Source organism: Plasmodium chabaudi (genome assembly GCF_900002335.3).
Source record: "Plasmodium chabaudi chabaudi strain AS genome assembly, chromosome: 5".
Lineage (NCBI taxonomy): Eukaryota > Apicomplexa > Aconoidasida > Haemosporida > Plasmodiidae > Plasmodium > Plasmodium chabaudi.
Genome location: NC_030105.2, coordinates 901,186 through 926,943, shown reverse-complemented (window position 1 = coordinate 926,943; position 25,758 = coordinate 901,186). Strand labels below are relative to the sequence as shown.

Here is a 25,758-nt window from a genome sequence, read left to right as displayed (position 1 = left end):
TCCCAAATATATGAATACCTTAAATACACCAATCATCATACTCAGAATAATTTATTAATGATTTATTTCCTTTTTTTATATTTTTTTCTCTTAAATTTTGCTATTGAAAATGGATCCGAATTTCAAATAGTGAATACTAATATAAAATGTCAAGAACCGTATGATTTTTTCGCTACTAAATAATTTTATAAACTATTATATTTTTAGAATTATAGAAAAGGAGATTATAATTCGAAATCGATTGAATCAACTATACAACATTTTTTTATATATATTATTAAAACACATATTTATATTATAATATTACACAAAAATACATTTTTTAATTGTCTATATAAAGCAAATTACTTATTTAAATCATAATATTTATAGAATAACTTAATATTATTGCTTTTCTAAATAAATTATATGTAGATCGTATTTATAATATATATATTATAAAGGCATTTTATAGTGTGTAATAACTTTATTTAGACCCAAATATGCTTTATTAAATAATTTTAGGTACATTGTTTTAAAACTCGAATAATATAAAAACTAATTTTAATTTATAAAAGAATCTAAATGAAATTCCTTTCATGTAATTTACTTAAATTTTGTAAGTCTGTAATTTTAACATTTGCCTTTTATTTAGTGGTAATAATAATCTTTTAGAAACAATATAAGTGGATTTATTATTCATATATGCGTATTTCTACTTATAGCCTATAAATATATTATGCATGGCAATTTTATATCTTTTTTTCTTTTTTCCTTTTTATTCATATCTTTTAGTGGAATTAAACTTTTAATTAGTTATATTTATCTATTCTAAAAGTTTCATCGACGCTCGTTTCGATTCTATTATTTTTCATGGGTTCTATACAGTGGTTTATATATTTACAGTTCCACAAATCATGATTTTCCAATAATAACAGCTTTAAAGAACCAACAAAAAACACTCTACAAAATACTTTTCATATTTAACCTTTATTTGAAGAATTCAAAAAATTAATGGTCGTATGGAATTTGTGTTCATTTAATAAATTTAAAATGGTTCAACCTAATGTTATTTAGGGAATCAAATTAAAAAAAGTAAAATCACATAGAAAATACATTTATGATATTTGTATATTTTTGGAATATGCTGAAATAGTATTTTAGTCATAAAAAATGTTTTAAAATATAACTTCATTATTTAATCTGATACTTTAAAATTGCAGGGAAATAAAGAAAGAGGTAATATACTAGTAATACCGAAGACAACCAAGATACATTTATTAATGTGTGTAAATGTGTATAAGAAATTTGATAACTTAATTTTGAATTATATTTTATCTTTATTAGTTACATCCTGCATCTTTTTTACAATATGACTTTTTAAATATTTTCATAATAAAAAACAAATAAAATCTCGAGTATAAACAATCACAAATAAGCACACATTCCTAATGAAATAATATCAAACGAAGGTATGCATTTTTTTAAGCATTATCCACTTTTAAATTCATGTGCATTCAAAAGTCTTTAACACAAATAAATACACATCCAAAATATTATGCACAACGGGGGTATATTGGTTTATGATAAGCTGCCCTTACATGAAAATTATACTTATTTATTTATTATTACTATTGTTTTCCTTATTATTGTTGATTATCACCATTATATACCTCAGTGGCATAAATAATGCACCCGATATAAATTTTTAAAATTATCTATAACATTTACTTTTTCAAGTGTTTAAAATGTATTGTTTAGAGTAATATGCATTTTTTCTCATAAAAATGCCATGTTTAAAATATAGATATATGATTTTGCATATCTATAATAACAATAAATTATAATTTAAAAAAAATAATTGTTATATAATTTTCCTACAAAATTTGCATCACACATAAATATAGCATTGCCTGAATTAAACATTTTTCAGTATTTAACCATTAATATGACTTTAAAAAATATATAGAGTAAATTACACCAATTTTATAACCCTGTTTTTTTTTAATTATTATAAAATAGTTGCGACCAAAATATATTATGAAAAAACATATTTTTTTTCATTTTAGCTATTTTAAAATGTATTTATTTTATATATATTAAAATTCACCAATTTGCACATATAAAAACTATTAATAAAATAATGTCGATAATATAATGTTATACCTTATGGAAGTTAATTAAATCGTGTAAAATATTTCTATTTCATGAATTCTAATTTTAACAGGAATTTAAAGTAATGAAGTTCAAAACATCATTAATATAGTTGGGATTTACATTATTTCTTATGCAGATATTTATATTGTAATTTTTTATTAATATATATAATTAAATGTAATTTCAAAAATAACGATTAGCATTTATAATATAATTTATAAGGGTATTATATATGGTTCATCAGAACTTAACATTAATATATAACATATAAATATTATACAATAATGATGTTTAATTATATTAAATCGTTAAATGTAAGTTTAAATTTATAATTTTTTTTTATTTACGATGTTCTTTTAATATTAACGTTTATAATTTTGTTGTGTGTTGCAAACTTAGATTTAATCTAGATGTTCACAAATTGGGGTTACTGCGCATTTTTTTTATAATTTTTACTTATATATTTAATCAGTTCTTTATTTCTGTGTAATTCTTAATAAACTTGATTCGATGAATATTATCAAAATTAAAAATTAAATCAAAACAAAACTCTACACACGGTACCTGCACATTATCTTAAATCACATTTTATATGCTATAACACTAATTATTTATTATAAAAACGAACCACGGGCTTATTTTATTTAAATATGCATTTTGTTTTAAATTAAAAACGATATAACGTTTTTCGTACATAAAAAAAAAAAAAAGGTGCTATATTTAAATTTTCTATTTTCCTTTATTTACACATCATCCTATTTTTTTGTGTAAATTAATTGTGTGCTCACTAAAGAGATGGTTATTTTACTATTCATTCCCCTTTTTGTTAATTAATTCTTATAATTTTTTTAAATATTTGAATTTTTTGCAGAACAATTTTATTTTAAAAAAAATTGTTATAGCTACCAATTTGTTTATTTGTAGAAATTTTTTAAAATATATGAGATAATAATTATTGTATTTTTTTTATTTCCACACCATCAAATATTCATTTGTTAATTAGTAATTATCTATTATAACTATAATTTTTTACTTAATTATAATTTGTTCTCTACACACACATTTTTTTTAGTTTTACAAAACAAAACGATGTAACTATGCATAAGAAAGAACATTAAAAGTGGAAATTTTAAATAAAAAAATTAAAATAAAAAACACTGTCATTAAATAGAGAAATAAACATATGTAAAACATATTATTTTTCGTTCTAAAATATATATTATATTTTCACGATGAAAAAAATTATTTATATTACAACTACTTATATTGTTCTGTTTACTTCATTAGGTAATAATAGAAACATTTAACTAATATTTACAATTCTTATATACACAAATTTATTTTACATATATTCATATAAATTGGTATACTTATATATTAACATATTAATCTTTTTAAACTTTTATATGCAGAGGTAACTTATGGGAAAAGAATAGAGACGGAAAAAAAGAACCATGATGCACAGTTAAACAATTTTTATTTATATCATAATTTAAAAGGAGTAAATCTTAATAATTCAAACTCTTCAAATGAAAAACAATATAATAATAAAAATAATGCCATTAATGATAACAAATTTATACAACCCCATTCAATTACTTACTTTGGAAATCAAAAAGACACAGTGAATGATGAAATCACATTATATAATGACTACACAAATAAAAACGACTTTGATACTTTTAAAATTTTTAATAATGACAACGAAAAGTCAAATAGAAAAGAAACTATAGTTAAAAGTTCTTTTATCCAAAAACCCATTGCGCCACCATTCGATCCTTCTCTATATAATATAATAGATATTATATATGGTACATCATATGCCAACGAAAGCTTAGAATTTTTTTATGCGAAATTACGAATATCTTACGACCTTCGAACCATCGACAGTAGCGGCTATTATAGTTCAAAAGATCTATTAGATTCCACATTGAATAAACTCAAACAAATAGAACATGATATATTAAAAATAAAAAGAGAATGTGAACCTCGAAGAACCAATGTAATAGATGAAATGGTCAAATTTCACGATCCTCTTTATGAATTTTATAAGGAACCCATAAATGCCTATAATAATTCATATGAATTTGCCAAAAGAGACTATGTGAATTGCATGCTTCCACGATTTAAAAATCTAGAAACCAGATTAGAGGCTATTCTTTCATCGTTGAAACCCGAATTTGATTATGTATTTTATTATAGCTATTGGGATATAGATGGATCTTATAAACAATATGCTATTGATACAAAAAAACTTATAGACTCTCAATTGAATACTTTAAAAAAATATCCGATAGTCAATGATAAACGAATTGTTCCACATATAAAATCATTAATTAAAATTTTAGAGACTGAGGGGGAAAATCAACGTCTTAAAAGTAAACTATTTTTTTTAGAAAGGCAGTTTGAAGAAGCTATACAAAAATCGAGGATGTATCTGGAAAAGTGTACATCGTCGGAATTATTAATGATAGATTATTTAGAAGATAGTAAAAAAACGCATTATTACTATGAATTATTAGACAAGATTACATTGATAGCAAACAGACGAGGTATTTTCATGTTTAATTCAAATAACCTAAAGTCTTTGGATACAGTATATAAGTATCAAAAAGAAGCATTAGACCGTTTTGTTAAAACACTAGGAAAACTATTAATACAAAAACCTGATCCAAATAACAATCAAATATTTATAGATGATTTTTATGAATTTGATAAGCCATTACCCAAATCGAATTTAACAGCATTAGAAACAAAATTTTTTGAAATATTTAAACAGAAATGGGATTCTTATGATAATGAAAAAACTTTTGGCAAAAATAGTAGTCAAGATAATAATGTAAGATTAATTATACAGCGCATGGCAGAATTCAAAGACATAATTGATACTATGGAAACTTACAAAACAAGGGATATTCTTTCAAAAGAGCAAATTTTGTCTAAAATCGATAAAAATTTAAATAAAAAAAATTATAACGAAATAGAAAATGGATTGAAGGAATCTTATTTATTAGCAAAAGATTGGAAAAGAGTAAAGCGCCAAATAAAAACATTATTAGAAGAAGACACTGAAAAGGCTATTCAATTGGAAAAAGAAATTAACGATTTATTTAAAAAATATTTGGAAATAAATGGTGAAACCATATATTTAAACACGTTAAAATTCGAATTAAAAGAAAAAATTAAAAATATATCTGACAAAAATGAATATATTAAAAAAGCAATTGACTTAAAGAAGGTGGTAGAAAATAACAATGCATACATTGATGAATTAGCTAAAACCTCGCCATATCAAGTTACGGAATATGTAAAGAACAAAGATAAGATATACAGTACAATAAATTCAGAGTTATCTAAAATTTATCAAGGAGACCTCGATTTACTTTACAATGAATTATCTTCTATAGTTAAAGAAAATGCCATTGATAATACAGAAGACAAAGCGAAACTTGAAGATTTAAAATCAAAAATACATAATGAATATAATAAAATTAAAAACATGGAAACTGAAACAGTTAAATTAAATTTAAGTACCATCGAAAATAAAAAAAATGAGCTTTTGAGTATTATTGTGGAAATGAAAAAACATATATATAAGGAACTTAACAATGAGCTAAATACAATAGTAGAAAATTTTAAAAGTAAAAAAAAGCAGTTGTCAAGTAATATAAATGATTATTCTAATTACAAAAACGAATTAAATAAATATAAATCTAAAATTTCAGAAATCAAAAATCAATATAATGATCAAAGTAATATAGACAATATAAAGGAAGATGAAGCAAAACAAAACTATGAAAAATCCAAAGAATACGCCACGACAATATCTGACAAAGAAGATGAAATATTCAAAACCATAAATGAAATGAAACGTATGAAAGATGACATATTAAATAAAGTGAATGTATTTGCCGATTTAGAAAATAATAACAAAGAAAAGATTAACCCAGAGCACGAATCATTTGCTGAATTGGTAAATAAAATAAAAAATGAAATTTCAGATGGCCAGTTGAATGATTATGAAAAAAAATTTAATGATAGTAAATCTTTAATTAATGAAATAAAAAAGTCCATCGAAGAGGAATACCAAAACATGAATATTCTTAAGAAGGTAAATGGGTATTTAAAAATATGTAAAAATACGACAGAATCTATAGACAAATTCCGTAATAAGCAAAATAAATTAAATGAAATATTAAATAAAAATATAAAAACCATAAAAAATTGTAATTTAATAGAAAAAACGTATACAGACAACTTTGATAATACGCTAACAGATAAAAAGACAGAATTAGAAAAAACATTCACCGAATTGTCTTTAAGTAATTATGAAACGAGTAATAATGAATTGATAAAATATTTTAATGATTTAAAAAAAAATTTAGGAACACCTAAAGGAAACACCCTATATCAGCAACTCGCTGAAAACGAAAAGGCTACTAATGATATCGAGCAAAAAAATATTAATGCAAATAAAAATGTTTCAAACATCGAAATAGTAATTCATACATCGATTTATAATATTAATGACGCAATAGAAAAATTAATTGGAAAAAATATAGAACTTCTAAATAAAGAAATACTTAAAGAAGCACAACTCAGTATAACCAATTTGAATGAAATAAAGGAAAAATTAAAACGTTATAATTTTGATGATTTTGCGAAAGAAGAAAATATGAAATATGCTGATGAAATTACCAAAATTAAAAATGATATTAATACCTTAGATCAAAAAGTCGATAAAAACATAAAGAAATTAAAGGATATAAAAAACCAATCAGAAAAGTATGCTGATGAAGCAAAAACACAAATAAGTGACTTAGAAGATGTAATAAATAACATCCTATCTAACGATGATGTTATGAAAATTGAAAACAAACAAGAAAGTCTAGTAAAAAAAATCGATAAAAAAAAAAATATATACAATAATATGAACAAATTATTAAATGAAATCGCGGAAATAGAAAAAGATAAAACTTCGTTAGAAGAAGTAAAAAATATAAATTTGGCATACGAAAAAAGTTTAAATAAATTATTTTTGGATCAAATTGATAAAGAAAAGGAAAAGTCTGAAAATATGATAAAATCAATAGAACAATGCAAAAAAGACTTTGATGATATAAAAAATAAACAAAATATAGCGGAAGCACAAACGCTTGATACTCAATATTCCAAATTTAATGAACTTCACACCATTAGTCAGGATAATGAAAAATACTTTTCCGATATTCGTGAAAAATCTTTAAAACTAATAGAAGGAACTTATGAGGAATCAAATATAAATGATATTAAAACAAAATTACAGAAACATCTCTTAGACGTTCAAAAGCATAATAGTGACATAAATCTTTATTTAAGTGAAATTACCAACCTATATAATATTTTTAAGTTAAATAATATTCAAAATATTATTGATGAAGTAAAAGGATATACGAAAAAAATTGAAGAATATAATCAGAATGTAAAATTGGAATTAGATAAATCAAAAATATTAATTGAAACCGTCAAAGAAAAATCAGATTTAGAAACATGCAAATCAAAAATAGGGTCAACTATAGATAAAGATGTTGATGAATGCATAAAGAAAATTACAGAATCAAAAAATTATATTTTAAGTGAAGAATCTAACAGCAACACCTATTTTAAAAATGTTAAAGAGTATAATGAAAATGTATCACTACTTTTTAAAAATATAGAAATGGCAAACAACAAAGCTAAACACATATTGGAAACTAAAAAAGGTAGTGGCACTAGTGATAAGGATGATAATATAAATGAATTGACGGTAAACATGGATAAATCTAAAAATTATAAAGACGAGTCTGATAAAAATGCAAAGCAAGCGGAAGAGAATAAGAATCTGTTTGAAAAATATAAAAAAGAAGTTACTGAACTTTTAAATAAATATTCTGAATTAGCAACAAAAAATAATGTCACGCAAACAAAGAAAGACTCAAATACTATAATTAATGAAATAAAAGAATTACAAAAACAAATTACTCTTCAAGCAGAAGCATCGGAGAAAAAAATTAACACAATAAAAAAAGAAAAATTTAGTATTGAAGACGACAATGCTAATAATAATAAATCCAATCAAGCAACTATAGGTATTCAAACTTCTTTGGAAAATCTTGAAAATAAATTATTAAAAATAACCAATATAAAAAAAAAATTAAATGATTGTTTAACAGAAACAGAAAGCATAGAGAAACAAATATCAAGTTTTTCTATAAATAACCAAGATACAGAATTAAGTAGCCTTAAGACAAGTTTAGAATCCCTCAAAGACCAAAAAAAAAATATTGAAGAGCAAAAAACAGAATTAGATAACCTTGATTCTGAAATTAAAAGTATAGAAAACGAAGTTGATCAACATAAAAAAAACTACGAAATTGGAATTATCGAAAAAATAAAAGAAAATGCCATTACAAATAAAGAGGAATTAGAATCAATAAAAACCTCAATAGAATCAACAATAAAAAGTATAATATCATCTTTTAATACAAATGATTTAGAAGGTATCAACACTAATGAAAACTTGGAAAAATATAATACTGAAATGAATAATATAAATAACGAATTTATTAGCTCATACAATCTAATAATAAATTATTCAGAAGCTGCTTCAAAAGAACCCATAACATATGATAAAATTAAAAATACACGAATCACTGCACAAAATGAACTCTTAAAAATTATTGAAAGCAAAAAGAAATCTAAATCCTACTTAGATAATGTAAAAATAAAAGAAGTTGATAGAATAATTACTCATTTTAAAAACAAATTAGATAATGTGAAGGATAAATTTACAAGCGAATATTCAACTATCAACAAAGGGTTGGAGGATATTTCAAAATCTATTGAAAATGTTAAAAACTCAACCGATGAGAATTCATTATTTGATATACTAAAACAAACCAAAAATACGTATATGGGCATGATTGGTAAAACATATTATAGCTATAAAGATGAAGCAGAAAATATATTTAAAAATATGGTTAAATTAGCATATTCTTTAAATATTCAAATACAAAATAATTCAGGCATAAATTTATTTGACAATGTCAATATAGCTGTATTATCTAGCTTAAGTTCAGAAACAAAAGACAGATTAAAATTTATTCCATCTCCACAAGATGAACCGGAAATATATACGAAAATACGCAATTCTTATGATACTCTTCTTGATATATTTAAAAAAAGTCAAGATACACACAAAAAGGAACAAGATACTTTAAATATAATGAACAAAAACCAACATTTATATGAAAAAATACATGCATCCAATGAATTAAAAGGCGCATTAAGTGATACAAAATATAAAAAAGAAAAAATATTAAACGATGTTAAACTAGTTTTACATAAATTTGATGAATTAAATCAATTAACATGTGATTCTCAAAATTATGATACTATTTTAGAATTATCAAATCAGAATCAAATAAAAACCCAAATTGACAATTATGAGCAAGAAAAAAGAAAGTTTGGAATGGATTTTAATGTAGCGACTGTGGAAGAAAAATTGGATAATATCATTAAATCTATAGAAAAGTTAGAAAATGATCACCATTCTTCAGAGAAAAAAGACTCTAATATGCAATATAATAGCCAATTAAACGAAATGACTGAATTATTTAATACGGAGATAAAAATCATTGAGAACAAAATAATCGAAAAAAATAGTTTAATTGATAAACTAACAAAAATGAGAAAGGAATGCCTACTTTTTTCATATACAACATTAGTCGCGACTCTTAAAAGTAAAGTAATTAATTACTCGGAATTTATAACATCGGCAACTAAATTTTCAAAAGAATATTTAGAATATATTAATAATAGTACCGATTCTTTAAATAATGACATCGATGAATTACAAACAAAATATAATTTGAATCAAACAAAGAAACATATGGTAAGTAATATTACCCATATTACGAACGATAAAAATAACTTAATAGAAAAAGAAAAAGAAGCTACTCAGGCAATTAATAATTTGACCAAGTTATTTAAAATAGATTTCCAAAATGCTGATGCCAATATGTTATACTATAATAAGCTACAAATGACTTATTTCTATTCCCAACTTCAAAAGTCAATTGAATCCATAAAGCAATTGTATAGAAAAATACGTGCCTTTAAATTATCAAATATATATCTTATTAATGAAAAATATTTCGATATATCCAAACAATTTGATAATATTTTACAGTTACAGAAAAATAAATTAACAGAAAATTTAAATAATTTAAAGGAAATTGAACAATATGTTTCTGATAAAAAAATAACTTTCCTTCATACAGTAAATGGAAATACAAATTCCAATTTCAATGAGCTTAAAGAGATATATGATAATATCATTAGTCGTGAAAACAAGGCCCATGATATTGAAAATGTTAATAATAAAGAAAATGAAAATATAATGCTATACACAGATACAATTACCAAATTAACAGAAAAAATACAAAATATCTTAAATTTTGTTACAACTTACGAAAATAATGATAATATAATCAAGCAACATATTCAAGACATTGATGAAAATTATGTATCAAAAATTAAAGAAATTTTAAAAAACACAATACAATCATTTCAGCAAATTCAAAATAAAATAAATGAAATAAAAGCCCAATTTTATGGTAATAGCAATATAAATAGTATTATAATTACCATATCACAAAATGCAAATGATGTTAAAACACTATTTACTAAGGATTTAACTATAGAAAAAGAACTCACACAAATACAAAATCGTTTAGAGAATATTAAAAATGCTGCTCATGAAAACAGAAACGAGCAAATAGCCAAATATGTCAATACTATACACAATTATGCTGAACACCAATTTACAAAAATTAAGAATAATCCAAATAAAGACGAAATATGGAATACAATGGAAATTATACGAAATTATAATAAAGAATCCGAAGTAAAATTACAACAAATATCAAATTACAAAAACGAAGTTGTTTCAATAATCACACAAACTACTAAACTCATTGCTTTAATTAAATCCAAGTATGGTAATAATAATATCTCATATACGATTGCCATCAAGCATGAAAAAAATGCCCAATATATGCTTAATGATTTAAATAAAAGTCAAAATATCCTTAGACAATCAATAAATCAAAATAAAAATAGTATAGAAGATTTAGGATATAGATGGCATGGTAATCACAATAACAACAATTTACATACCATTAATAAGCACCAAGAAATATCGCAAATAAAATATCCTAAAAATACATACCATAATAATAATGATAATCCGAAATATAAAAATTATAATCACTCAAATTCAGATAAAAAAGGTTCCTCCAAAACAAAAAGTTCAGGAGATTCTATTAAATATGCAGGAGCAATTGCATTTGGTTTAGTAGCGTGCTATGCAATTACAAACTTCAAAAAAACAGATGATACAAATGAAGCGGATTTAGATAATAATGAGTTTTATAATGAAGCGGAAGCTAAGTATTTTGAAAGAGACGACGAAGTTATAGAAATAAATATGAATGAAGATTATTGATTTAATTACTTTGATTAATTAAAAAATATGCATTCTACAAGTTAAAATTATAAGAAATTTACAACCAAAAATAATAAAAAGTTCCTTGTATAAATATTTTGCATATATAACACAATAATTTATATATTCAAAATAATTTTTTTGTTTACATATATAAATGCTAGTTGCCGAATTTTACATGTGTGGCATCCATTTATAATTGTAATTATATAACAATAAATTAACACATTAATGTCATTATATACACATAATTAAATCATTAAAATTTGTCTCATTTATTAAAATATTTGCAATTTTTTTATTTTTTTTAACTTTTATATTTTTTCGTTTTTTTTTGTTATTATTATAATTTTATATATAACTTTTGTTGCTATATATAAAAAACAAATTTATAATTTGCATTAATATGCAAAAAGATGTTTATAAATATTACTATCGATCTACAGCTTCTATCATCTTATGGCTATAAAAATTTCGATTAAAAGTAATAAAAAAATCAAACACGAAATTCACCACAATCGGAAATTGTTATTCTATATAAATTTGATCATGCTATCGTTATTATGAATAGAAATATTCTAGTTGTTGTTCCAACCATGCATAAACATAATATAATTCTTAGCTTAAATTAATTTTTTCAATATTAAAAAATATAAAATCATGCTTTATACTCAAAGCAAAGGAAAATCTATAAAACACCAAAAATAAATGGAAAGAAACAGAAAAACTATTATTTTTATATAATATTAACTACTATCCATTTTTCCATAGCTGTTGTTAATTAATATATTTTTATCTATAATTATATTAAAATTGTATATTGCAACTTGTATCATTTTAAAAATTGTTGTATTTTTTACAATATTTTTCTAACTTTATATTTTATACTTAAAATTATTGGCATACTATGGTAAATAATATAAAGTTTCCCCATGCTTATTCAAATATAAGATATATATATTTAATTCCATGCATGATATATTTTATAAATTTTATTTTTAATTATTCCTATTAACTTATTTATTTTCTTAATGATGAAAAATACAGATGTATCATTAAAAATTTAAAGACTACATATGGATGCTATCAAAATTGAATGGAGTCACTATTTGTGGCCACCATGAAGTATATATACGAAATTGTTTTAAATGATTAATAAAATTATTGTTCATCTTTTATATATAATAAGTTAATAATTTTCAAATAAAATGATATAATGGTATATAATAACATTAATAAACATACAAAGGCAAGCCAATATCAAATGCAAATAAATGAAACTCAAGACAGACAATGTTCGAATTTTTATGACAATTCTATATTATATGTAAATCCATTAAATATATCAACATATGAAAAATATACAATTAATCAAATTTTTTAAAGAACACGCATTATAAATATATTTCTTACATAGTACACATCTCTGGGAAATATATACAAATACTATTTTTTATTATCATTTTAAAGGTGTTATTGCCAAAGCATAAACAAATCGTGAAATATACAATTTATGCATCGGGTTACATAAAAAACGAATATTTACAATTAAATGTAATTATATCAATATAATTATTTATTAATATTCACCATTTTTTATGTATGATTATAGTTTAAGGCTCCAATGGATGTATATATTTTATGTTTCATTGCATAAATAAATTTTAAAATGCCCTTAAATGATATTAAATATTTTGTTTTCTGGTCTTGAAAGTCACATTATGTACGAATTTAGCGATATATGTAAACAAAGATAAGGTTAACCAATAGTTAGAAACGTCGGCAGCAGCAAATTTATTTGTAGGGTTCAATCCTTGGCTAATTGGAAAACCAATGACAAAAGATCCAGTACCAATAAATCCTGCTCTCATATTAATATTGTACACATATTTTTTGATTTTCTTCATATTAATACCCAAAAAATTTTTGGGATTTTTTTCATAGCTGCGTGATAAGTAATCTCGTTTACTGTATGTTCGGTAATTCGAAGAATATCCTTCTTCCTCGAATTCTATCTCATCATCATCATCGTCATCGTCATCGTTAATCATATTATTATTATTATTATTATTCACATTTTCTTTTATATAATTTTCTAAATTAACAATATCGTTTTCATTTATATTTATTTCCAATTCGTCTTTTTGTGACTCGGCATTGGATTCCTTTTTTTTTCGGCGGCATGAACTTAGAGGATTCGTGCTTGGTACTGCTTCAGATTCTGCTAATAATCTATTAACTCTTGATGACAGTGTAATTACCGCATTGTGTTCTTTAAATATATGTTCGCTCTTATTCACCTAAAAATAGTACATATAAATTAAATATATATTGGAATAATAATAGAATCATAATAATAGAATCATATTGCGTGCCATATTTATTCTTACCTCATTTTGGTAATATTCACAACATATTATAAGGGCAAATATAATAGGTTTAACCAAAACAATTAAACTCATTTTTTTAATATTATATAATAATATTTTAAATAATTAAATAATAGAAAAATGTAGTAATGTTTATTGTCTCTTAAATAATAACACTATAGTATATTACTATTCGAAATTTATTTTATGATGTCTTTATTAAACTAATTATATTTAAGAAGATATAATAAAATATACTAATATAATTTATAATACTCAAAACATATAGTAATATTTTGTTATAATTATATTAAATATAACAAGTTGCATAAAGAATTTTCAATTAATGTATAGTTAGTCTATTGTTGTTTGTTAATTAAAAATAATTAATTAAAATTACCAAATATGTCAAATAATAGAATTAATAATTATAATAATAAAGTAACAAATTAATAATAATAGTAAAAACAGCATGCCGTGAAGCACAACTGTAATTAAAGGCGAATAAATGCATTTTACTTGACATTACGAATATAAATAAATAATTTTTATAACATATTTTTTCTTTATAACTGCATGTAATGCACTAATTTTATTTATCTTATATATTACTATAAGTATAATTTCTCTAAAAAAATTATTCCTTTTTCAATTTTATAGCAATAACCATAACAATAGTATTAAGTAATTAAATCATTAAGGAATATAACATGTAAAACAAAACTATATAAAATAAAGAATTATAAGACGAAGGCTATTAGATAAAGGTTACAAAATTAATGAAAATAAAACCTTTTGAATAAATTTGTTTAAAATTAACAAAATAATTAATATAAATAAAATCAAATTATTATCATAATGACAAACCCATACAGCAATATGCTGTATTAGCATTTCGTTTATAATAACTTATTAAAGTTTTTAAATGCCAATTTTAAAATATTACAAAAATGTTTTACGCATATAAAAGATTGTTATATTAATAATATTAGCCTTGAAACTGATTCCAATATTTAACTTAAATACAAAATTCAATATCTAAATAATATTATTATTTATATATGGCTTTCAAAACTTGTAAATGATAATATGTTGCTTTAATACAAATGCTTATTGAATATTTTATCCATCGATAATATTAAAACGTAATAAAATTTGAGGTCTAATATAAGATTATAAATATATGATACTATTCAAGCATAATAATAGTTTGGAATTTCAATATGAATGTTATCCCGTAAAAACATTAAAAATTAATGTAATAATTTTACTATAATATTATTTATGCAAGCATATACAAACACCTTTCCCTAGATATAATAATTATTATTTTCGATGACCAATTAATATAATAAAGCACATTTTTATGGCATTGTATAACTATAAAATTTCCTAAATATTTGTAACATAAATAATTCTATGTATTTATTTCAACAATTAGTCTCACTATCATTTTTAATTACATAATAATACATGGAATTTATGAACCATATGTGATACAATTGTGATGTTTAATTGATAGCAATTTTATTTACTGTTATAATGTTTGTTATTTTTTCGATCCGTTTAATGGTTAAATTTAAATAATTTATATGCACCTATAATTATATTGTAAAATATGCTCATCTTCAATACCTTAAATTATTTCATTTTAAAAAATGCTCAAAAATTTTTTTGTAGACATGCCCCTTTTATGTTAATATTTTAACAAATTTTAGTATTAAGTATATAAAATTTTTTTTTCATACTTTACAAAATTTAGCAAGAACAGCATCGTTGTAGAACTATACAACTGTTGTATTATTTATTATTTATAAAATTATTTTAAAAAATTTTTATATTTTACCTATTTTTTTTTAAAAATAACATAATTTTTGTTATTTATTCATTATTTCATTCAATATATTTAAAATTTTTATTTCTCATTTGCGCATAGTTAAAAAATGCCTAATTTTACTTTTCTCATTTAGGCCATATTTAAACAAAAATCCATATATGATAAATATTTCTATATGTAGAAAATTGCATTACTTAAAAAATTCAAAAATTATTCATATAAAATAATAATAATGAGCAAACAAAATAAGACCAAATGTAAACTAATTATATATCGGCCATTATCCAGAATATAAACAATAGTATCTCTTTACTAACGTAATATATAGTATTAAGATTTAATATGGTAGTAAAAATAAATGATTTGTTTTCATTTTCCAAGCTTTTTATATTTACATTATTAATATGGATTGCGTAGTTTTCCATTAAAGTGCCATAGAAATATTTATAAAATGAGTACCATATTTTTGTTTAAAAAATATATGAAGCTATATTTTGTATGCCTTCAATTATGCTTGCACCCTGTTGCATCATGTTATTATCAACTTTTTAAATTACAGTCTATTATTTTAAAAACTTAATGGGATGTGAGTATCCAGCTCATCATTTCATTCTCACTTAAAGTTATAAGGGTATTAACTAACGCAACATCAATGCCAAATCAAGTTAATGCCATATCGAGTGAACTCTAAAAACTTAAGAAAAGCCACATTTTCAACGTCTATATATAGTAAAGCCCCAATTTATATTCAAATTTTTCACAAAACGATGAAGACACATATGATCTAAAAGTAAAAATAAGTGCTATCAAATATGGTATTCATCTCAAAAACATAATTCAAAAGTTACAAGGATTTAATTATGCTGGCCCTATAGTTATTCAATTAGCAAAAAATAAAAATGCTAAAAAAATCATTAGGGAATTGTAGGGTTCTAATGATTCGAAGATTTAATTGGCATAGTAAAATATTCAGAGGATCCAGAGTTAAAGAATTATTTACTTCCAATAATTTATAGAAAATACTTAGTGTATTACATTATTACAGCAGCCTATGTAACAATGAAAATAATAAATGTCTTTCAGCCACTGAGAAAAAACAAACAAATTTTTAGTATTACCCTTTTTACTTAAAATAATAAATAATTTGTATGATAAAATGATGACACAAAGTTTCCTAAACATATATAATTCATATAAGACAGGAAGATTTCTTAATAAATCAATTTCAACTAATGCTTTATTCGTTAAAATGGTAATTCCAATATTAATGAGGATTGTGCAATAGGACATTTCCTTTTGTAAAAGGAATCATATATTACATAACATTCATCATTATTATAATTGCATCATTTGCATTTACCTTAGATAATTTAATCAAATACCGCAGCCCCATCATAAATAACCACTATCATATACCTTTTGTCACCCTCTTCGAATAAACACCCAAAAATTTAATTAATCAAGAAAAAAATGATGTATAATAAAATTTATCATATCCTTAGCTGTAACTATTTTTTATATTTTTAATGGGGTATTTAATCCTTAGTTATAATACAAAATGCATATTACAAAAATATTCCTTATATTTTAATAAGTCTATAAGTTCTCATGCTAATGCCATATTTTAGCATTTTCATACATTTCAAAGTATTCCTCCTTTGATTATCGTATAAATAATGCATATAACACAATACAAAAAAATAATTAAAAAAAATATATACCATAGTTACCCACTCATGAAATATATAAACCTGTTTATGCATTAATCATATTAGTATATAGCACATTTAAAAATGTGTAAGCATCATAACTATATATATAATTTAATTTTTTTAAGTTTATGCTCCCTTTTCCATACATATATTTTTTTATTTTATGTTTAAATCCGAAATCTGCATAAAAAAACATGAAACGACGAATAATTTCCTATAAAATAAATGCTATAATAAAAAATAATCGCTTTGTTTCTTATTTTTAATAGTTTTAAAAGTGTATTTTCGAAAACTTAAAAAACCTTCCTATCAAAACATTAAATTTGTTGTTAAATTCGATTATTAAAAGGATTTAAGACGCTTTAAGGCTGCTTAAAATTTTAATAATTCCATACTTGTTTCCTTAAAATAAAAAAAGTAAAAATATAGGAGTTCATACAAAAATACAACAATATATACATTTATATTACCCCAATTCTTTAACTTATTTTGGCATTATTATCAGAATAACCAACAATGATAACATAAAGCATATGCATTTCGTTATATTTTCACATAAAATATAAAAAATGCAAATAAATATATATTCTCATTGTTTTTTCGTTCCGCACCAATCAACATTACAGTTTTTTGCAAACCAAAAAAGTGCATGCAAAAACAATATATCGTTAAAAATATTTTTGTTGTCTAATAAATTACACGAATTATTCAATATTTAATGTGAAAACTTATAAATATCATATTTATAAAAATAAAAAAATTTATGTGTGCGTGGGGAAAATAATAATTATATTGCCAGAGGCTTTTATATTTTTGGTGTAAATGATAAATATTTATTGGTGTTAAATGAATTTGTAAAAAAAAAGATAAATCTTCATAATTATTTTAATACAATTTATAAGAACCAAACACGACCATTATTTTATTATATATGCATATAATGATGTTGCATTACAAACAATATTATTAAATAATAAAAAATTCGTCAAAACAAAATCAGGGTACATACTCGAACAAAAAACTCTGAATCATAAATCCGAAATTACAACATATACATAGCTTATATGCATTAATATTTATTTAATATAGTAATGACAACAATTTGATAAAATGTTGTATTTATTTATATATCAACTGTGTATACATTTACCTATTTGTTCGTTTACTAGTATTTTTTCTTTATATCATTTACGTAGGATTTTAACGTATTTTTACATATTATTATAAAATATTTCACCACATTAATCTTAAAAACTATTAAACATACCATAAATATATGTATTATATAAACAACAATAATAATTAGTATTATTTAAAAAGGAGAACTACACATTTTTAACTATTATAACTAATTTATTTTATTTGTTTAATATGCTACACACACTATATTATTATAATATGTTATGCTATTATATTAATCATTTATTATTAGTATGAATTTCATGAGAGATACATATGAATTAAATGCTTTCAAAATAAATGATAATAAATTGGAATATTTCCAAAAATTTTAATATTATGTATATTGTATATATATTATAATATTTATATATATTAGGTAGCTTATAAATTAATTTTTCAATAAAACAAGTGTGAATGTAGTATTTTAAAAAAGTGCCTTATTAAATTTATATTCTCTTATATTTAGTGCAGGAAAAGGATAATAACAACAATTTAATAGAATATTTAAAATTATTGCTATATATATTATTTATTGTACTTTTTTAATATAGTACCCATTTTTTTAATTTTTCTATCTTTAAACTTTTATAATGCTATCAAGCAAATACCCAGTATTCACTGACTATTAAATTTTAACACTTATTTTTTAAAATTGTATAAATTGACCCGATAAAAAAATGATTGTAAAAAACCTATAAAATTTAGAAACTAATAATGCACTATATATTTTTAGCATGTAATCCAAAGAATACACGAAAATATTGCCAATAAAATATAAAGAAAATAAGGAAATAAATAATAAAAAACTATAATAAAATTAATGACAAATTCTACATAATGGATAGATTTCCATTCACACCTCACTAAAAAAATATATTAATTTTATTTAAGTATATAATTAAAAAAAATATAGTGAAATACCACACAATAATTTATTTTTTATTCTTTAAAAAACTATTTTTAATTACTAAAAATATTAAATATTGTATTTTATTTTGAATTTTATTGTTATAATAAATTCTTATAATTGCATTAATTTATCTTCATAAATTTATTATTATTATTATATTATTATATTTAATTTTTTAACGTAATTTTCCGAAAATGAAATTAACAAAAGCATTATATTTTATTGCCTTTTTATTGGCCATAAACGTTTTCGTCCCAGGATCTAATAATTATGTTGAAGCTAAACCCGCAAATGCCAATGGAAAATCTCTTGCTAACAAAATTAAAAATAACAAAGCTGCATTTATAGCTACATTAATTACAACATTAGCATTAGCAGCAGCTGGTACCACTTTTGGTGTAATGCATCTTAAAAAGAAAGGAAAGGGTAAAAAATCACCAGCAGTAAATAATGCTAAGACAGCCCCCGTAGCAGATAATAAACCTGCACCCAAAGTAGAGACCCCCGCAAAACCAGCTCCTGCTGCCAGTACCCCTGCAAGAGGATACTCACCTCTATCACACTAATTGTAGTATCTTATTGATATGATCTATTTTCATATCGTATTATGACAGTAGATCAAAAATTCAAGTATATCCCACACATTGTAAAAATTAATTGGTATAATTATACAAATCAATAAGATGACAATAGTTCGAGGCATTTAAATATCTTTATGTTATCTATCTGCCTTTTATAACATTTTATTTTATTTTTATATGCCATATATATATAATATTGAATTTATTAAAAAACGCCAATAATTAATATGCAATTCCAGAACTTATATATATTCGCGTTTTTTCTTCCCGATTTTTCCCCATTTATTGTATAAAAAATATATTGTGCATATAATATATATATGTGATGCTACTTGTGTCCTTTATAGTAAAAATAAACTGTGATTTAATATTTATTGCAAATTGTACCGTGATATATAATTTTATCTGTAAGTGATATTTAATTTTAATACCATTTATAGTAATGAAATTAATGAGATTATTAGAGTGATTAATGCAAGTGTTACATTATATGTAATCATTTTTTATATTGTTATTTAAAGCATGTAATACCAATATATTTTATGCACATATATATGTAACATAATAAACTACCTAAAACTTTATAATTACAAAAATATTTTTTTATGCATTAATAGAAAAATTACATAAAATACAACATAAATTTAAACAGTATAGCAATAGTAATTTATTTGTATATTTTGCTATTAATACTGTTTGGTTAAGGTAAAATGTGATCTTAGGCTTAAAAAATATATGAAATATCAATAAAAGCCTTTGTTAAAGTTATTCATCAAATAAACTAAGCATAAAGGCATTGTGATATATATATATATATATATATATATATATATATATTCAGTATAACCCTGAATCATCATTACCATTTCTTTTGCAATAAACACTTATACTATAGCATATTAAGAGTTCATATATACGGTTAGACAATATTTAACATTAAAATGTAAAATATCGATATTATATTTTAACCATATTTAATATATAATTGACACTAAAAATATATGCATGCCACTTATGAAAAATATTTTATAAATGTCTTTCGTATTAATACTCGTCGCCATCTTTCTGTTTTTCATATTTAATGTTAACATATAATATAGAAAGCCATGAGTTATGATAAACACATTTTTCCCTTTAATGAAAACTATATATTTTCCAAGTTTTTTTAGCTTTGAATGGCATAACAGATGAACTATAATATAAGATGGGAGAGAACAATCCTACTGAAAATACCGACGAAAAAAAGGATACTATGGTTAATGCTAAATATTTTGATACACCTAGTAATGATTTTTTACACCAACCATCATATTTATATTCTTACAATTATCACTTGTAATAATTTCATTATATTCACTTTCAAATTTATCGTAATCAATATCAAAAATGTTTGCATCATTTTCAAATGGATAAAAAAATTCATAATCAGACACAGGAGAATATGTATCCAATTTATTTAATGCAACATACGATATGTGTTGTATTCACAATTTATCTTCCTTTTTATTATTTCGCTTTTTTATAATTTCTGCTAATTTGCCTTGAATATCTTGAGTTAAAATTTTCATTTCACGATTAGACCTTTTAATTTGTGCAATTCATTAATGTATATGTAGTTTTTTATCTGCAAATCGATAGCGTTTTAAAAAATTGTTTATCAACATTATAATCGTTATCATTATTATGATTTGCAAAACTTGCATTCGATTCATAAAAATCGTTTAACCCAAACTGATTTATTGCATATGGCAACAACCAATAACATTTTCTTTCAACCATTTTAACAAAATCGAAATGTTTCTATAAATAATATTATCAAAGTATCTAAATTTTATTTAAGAAAATTGAAGGAATAAATGATGCTTGCAAGCCAAATTGATGTAGGCGAATTAATAATTTATAATTATTATTTATTTTAAGTTTACCAAATAAAATGTATTGATTATGTTTTTAATGGCATACAGAATAGGCATTGAATAATATTGTGATATGACAAATGTTTTAATATGAATTATGCAAAATTATTATAACTATGAATAAAATAGTGTGAATTATCAATATATATATAAGACATTGTAGAAAAACGATATGCCAATTATTTTTTGGTGTCTAATTACTTAACACATAATTATAATATGTGATAGCCATTTTTCATTTTGAAACAAATCTATAGTAACAAGTAAAATACAATTCCTCATAATGTACAATAATATGCATAATAAGTTATAAACTAGTATCCTTTTCTTTTTAAAATGGCTTATTTTTATAAAATTATAAATGAATTTTTCATGTAATTATATGTTAAGAATATTTATTTCTTCTTACTATTTGTAGACAAAAAAATGCACATTTTACTTAACGTAATAATAAGAAATATTATACAAATATTAGTTTGTAATTATACTAAAAGTTTATTATAAATTTAAATTAAAAACATAAAAAATGTTATTTTAAAACGCATCCAAAACATATAAATAAATATATATTTTTTATATAATAATACAATATAAAATGAAAAAAATCATTATAAAACAATATGTATGCATTATAAAATTTAAGTAGAATAATCAGATATCAAATAATTCATAAATATAATAAATTAGATAGGGAAGAATGTTAGCATATAAATAAACAAATAAAATATGTATTAGCATATTTATTAAATGCTATAATGGAAAGGATAAAAACAACACAAAAACAAATAATTTAATCCAATAAAAACAAATATATTATTACATATAGTATGCATATAACATATTGCCAATATATAATTATATACTAATTATATTTTTATAAATATTAATTTTTATTATTTATAATGAGATGATGTAATATGAATTATTGGTTATTTTTTCCCTTTTCCTTTATATTAATTTTTCTTTTTAATTTATTTATAAGCTTTTTTCTATATTTATGGAATTTGTCAAACTTACCCATATCATTTAATTTTACTATTATCTTTGTGATCGTATATATAAGAAATGCAATGTTTACTGCAATTCCCAGTGGGTAAAATATTTGGGAACATGCAATTGAAATTCCACATGTTGTAGCAGCACTAATAGCTTTAGGTATCATATTATCAGATACACAGGTTAAAGCGTTACTAGCAGTCTTCATACCAACCATCGTAGTATTTTCAATAGCGTCCATAATAGAGTTAAATAAATCATCGAAGCTAAAATCAGTTAAATCTATACTCGGTAATACGTCATTTGTAATTCCTTGCATAACATCAGTTGCAGCATTTGCTAAACATTGCGTTCCTTCAACTATTGTTGTTTTTCCAGCTGTTATAAGAGATCCACTGAAAATGTCAGCTCCCATAATATTCGATATTTGTAATCCCATTAATGATATCGAAACAGTTGCTCCTATTATGGGTAATATATATAAGCCAAATATTTTTAAATATTTTTTTACTTTATAATATTTTCCTTTCACACGTTTTTTCCCTATTATTTTTTCAAATAAAAGGCGTTCATTTTCGTCATATACTTCGTCCATAAGAGATACATCTATTTTGTTATTATCTTGTACTTCAGTTAATAAACTTTCTTCATCATCATTATCAAATAAATCTATAAAATCGTTTTCATCAATATTTTTATTATTATTTTTCTTTTTTTTATTTATCAGGGATATGTCTAAAACTTTTACATTTTCACTTTGTGGCCTAATTATGTCTTTTTTATCATTAGCATTTAATTGGATTAAAGGTTTTTTTTTTCGTTCTAGCAGCTCATCATCATTGCCTATATTATTTGATACGTTCATTCCCAGTTTTATATTATTTGGATTTTCAAAATCACCTTTATTTGATAAATCATATTTTTTATTTGTATCGCTTATTTTTATAGATTCAATTTTATTATCTAGCTCTTTTTTTTTATTTTCCATATATATTTCTATAACCGTTTCTTTTTTTTTTGGCTGTTGTTGCTCTCCTTTTTTATCTTCCATATATATTTTGATGACCGTTTCTTTTTTTTTTGGATGCTGTTGCTCCCCATTTTTATCTTCCATATATATTTCGGCCCCTCTTTCTTTTTTCTTTGATGAATCATTTTTTGTATTCCCATATAAGTCTCTTACTTTATTTACTTCTTTTATTTCGTCATTTTTACTACCTGTATTTATGGGATGTTTATATTCATGTAATATTTTATTTTCCTTTTTCACACATTTTTCTATAGGATGATCCACTTTATTCAACTCATTTTTTATTTTTATAATATTTTGTTTTTTTATCAAATCATAGTTTGAAGACCATTCTTTTTTGTTATCTATACGATATCTTATTGTACCATATCTATTATCATTGATCTTCTTTTTTCCGACTAATTCTTGTGCCGAATTCTTTCTTTCCACCGAATTTTTATTCGGTAAGTTATTTCTATCCACCATAACTTTATGTGGTAAATTTTTTCTTCGTCGATTTGTATGTAGTTGCATTTTGTTATTTCCTAATTTATTGTGTTCTACCGTCGTTTCTTTTCTTATATTAGTTCGATTTAATTTATTTCTGTCTTTTAAAGTCTCATCATGATAATATGGAATATTTCTATGAACTCTAGGAGGCTCATATAATGCATAATATAGGATTATATCAATTTCCTTTGGGGGGGTTTTATTAAATTGATTATTCATTAATACCAACTTTAATGCATCTAATACTTCCAATTTCGTATACTTATTAAGCTCGTCTTTATTTTTTAGAATATATGACCTAATTTCTTTGATTAATTCATTTTTTAATGCATTGTTATTTTTTTCACTTAATGCATGCTGTGAATTTAATTTGGTTAAGTTATAATCATTATATGACTCAGACATATTATCTTTTGTATGTCTATTACTTAGTGCAATTTGAGATTGTTTTTTTAGCGAATCGATTTCCGGTGCACTGTATTTATGGGTTGTGTTAATTTTAGATTCTTTCAATACATCCTTTTTATCTTCGCATCCATGCATTTTCATTCCTAAACCATCCTTCATATTTGGCTTTACTAAATCGGGTTGCATATGCACATATTTTACTACCCCCTCTTTCGTCATCTCCTCTTTTATATATTTACTATTATAACCGCCATTTAGTGTTTTTGCGGGTCTTTGCACTGTGTTTTTACCATTATATCTATTCTTCTCAATTATTTTATTATAATTCCTTATTTTAGTGTAATTTGGAGTATATAACAACCTTTCATTATCAATATTCGCCAAAATTCTAGCATTTCCTACCAATACTATGCCATCATTTTTCTTTTTCTTGGAGAAATATATGGAAAAGGATTTCTAAAAAGTAAAAAAATATATATGCATGCATTATATTATGTAATCATAAAATTGTCTATGAGGAATATTAATAATTTTATTTTTATTTTTAAATTGTTACCTTGTTATAATTTAGAAAAGAGCATATTACAATACTGCATATCAATATTTTAACAATATATCGAATCATATTATATTTATTTTATTTTAACATTTCCCTTCACCGTTTGG

At 22.6% G+C, this 25,758-nt stretch overlaps 4 protein-coding genes across 4 annotated transcripts; 2 read left to right on the top strand and 2 right to left on the bottom strand.

Annotated features, from left to right (window-relative positions):
• Window positions 1–3,368: 3,368 nt before the first annotated feature.
• On the top strand, window positions 3,369–11,662 carry PCHAS_0525200 (reticulocyte binding protein, putative; the record flags this gene model as incomplete). Its single annotated transcript, XM_016797399.1, has 2 exons — window positions 3,369–3,423; window positions 3,549–11,662. 2 exons carry the CDS (start codon window positions 3,369–3,371, stop codon window positions 11,660–11,662), a joined length of 8,169 nt encoding a protein of 2,722 aa, XP_016655260.1.
• A 1,685-nt stretch (window positions 11,663–13,347) lies between these two features.
• On the bottom strand, window positions 13,348–14,124 carry PCHAS_0525100 (Plasmodium exported protein, unknown function; the record flags this gene model as incomplete). The annotated part of the gene is made up of 2 exons (XM_016797398.1): window positions 13,348–13,962; window positions 14,053–14,124. 2 exons carry the CDS (start codon window positions 14,122–14,124, stop codon window positions 13,348–13,350), a joined length of 687 nt encoding a protein of 228 aa, XP_016655259.1.
• Window positions 14,125–19,866: 5,742 nt separating this feature from the next.
• PCHAS_0525000 (early transcribed membrane protein) lies at window positions 19,867–20,238 on the top strand (the record flags this gene model as incomplete). The annotated part of the gene is made up of 1 exon (XM_016797396.1): window positions 19,867–20,238. The coding sequence occupies one exon, from the start codon at window positions 19,867–19,869 to the stop codon at window positions 20,236–20,238; it is 372 nt and encodes a 123-aa protein (XP_016655258.1).
• A 2,853-nt stretch (window positions 20,239–23,091) lies between these two features.
• Window positions 23,092–25,717, bottom strand: PCHAS_0524900 (Plasmodium exported protein, unknown function; the record flags this gene model as incomplete). Its single annotated transcript, XM_016797395.1, has 2 exons — window positions 23,092–25,548; window positions 25,649–25,717. The coding sequence occupies 2 exons, from the start codon at window positions 25,715–25,717 to the stop codon at window positions 23,092–23,094; spliced, it is 2,526 nt and encodes an 841-aa protein (XP_016655257.1).
• Between the last annotated feature and the right edge of the window lie 41 nt (window positions 25,718–25,758).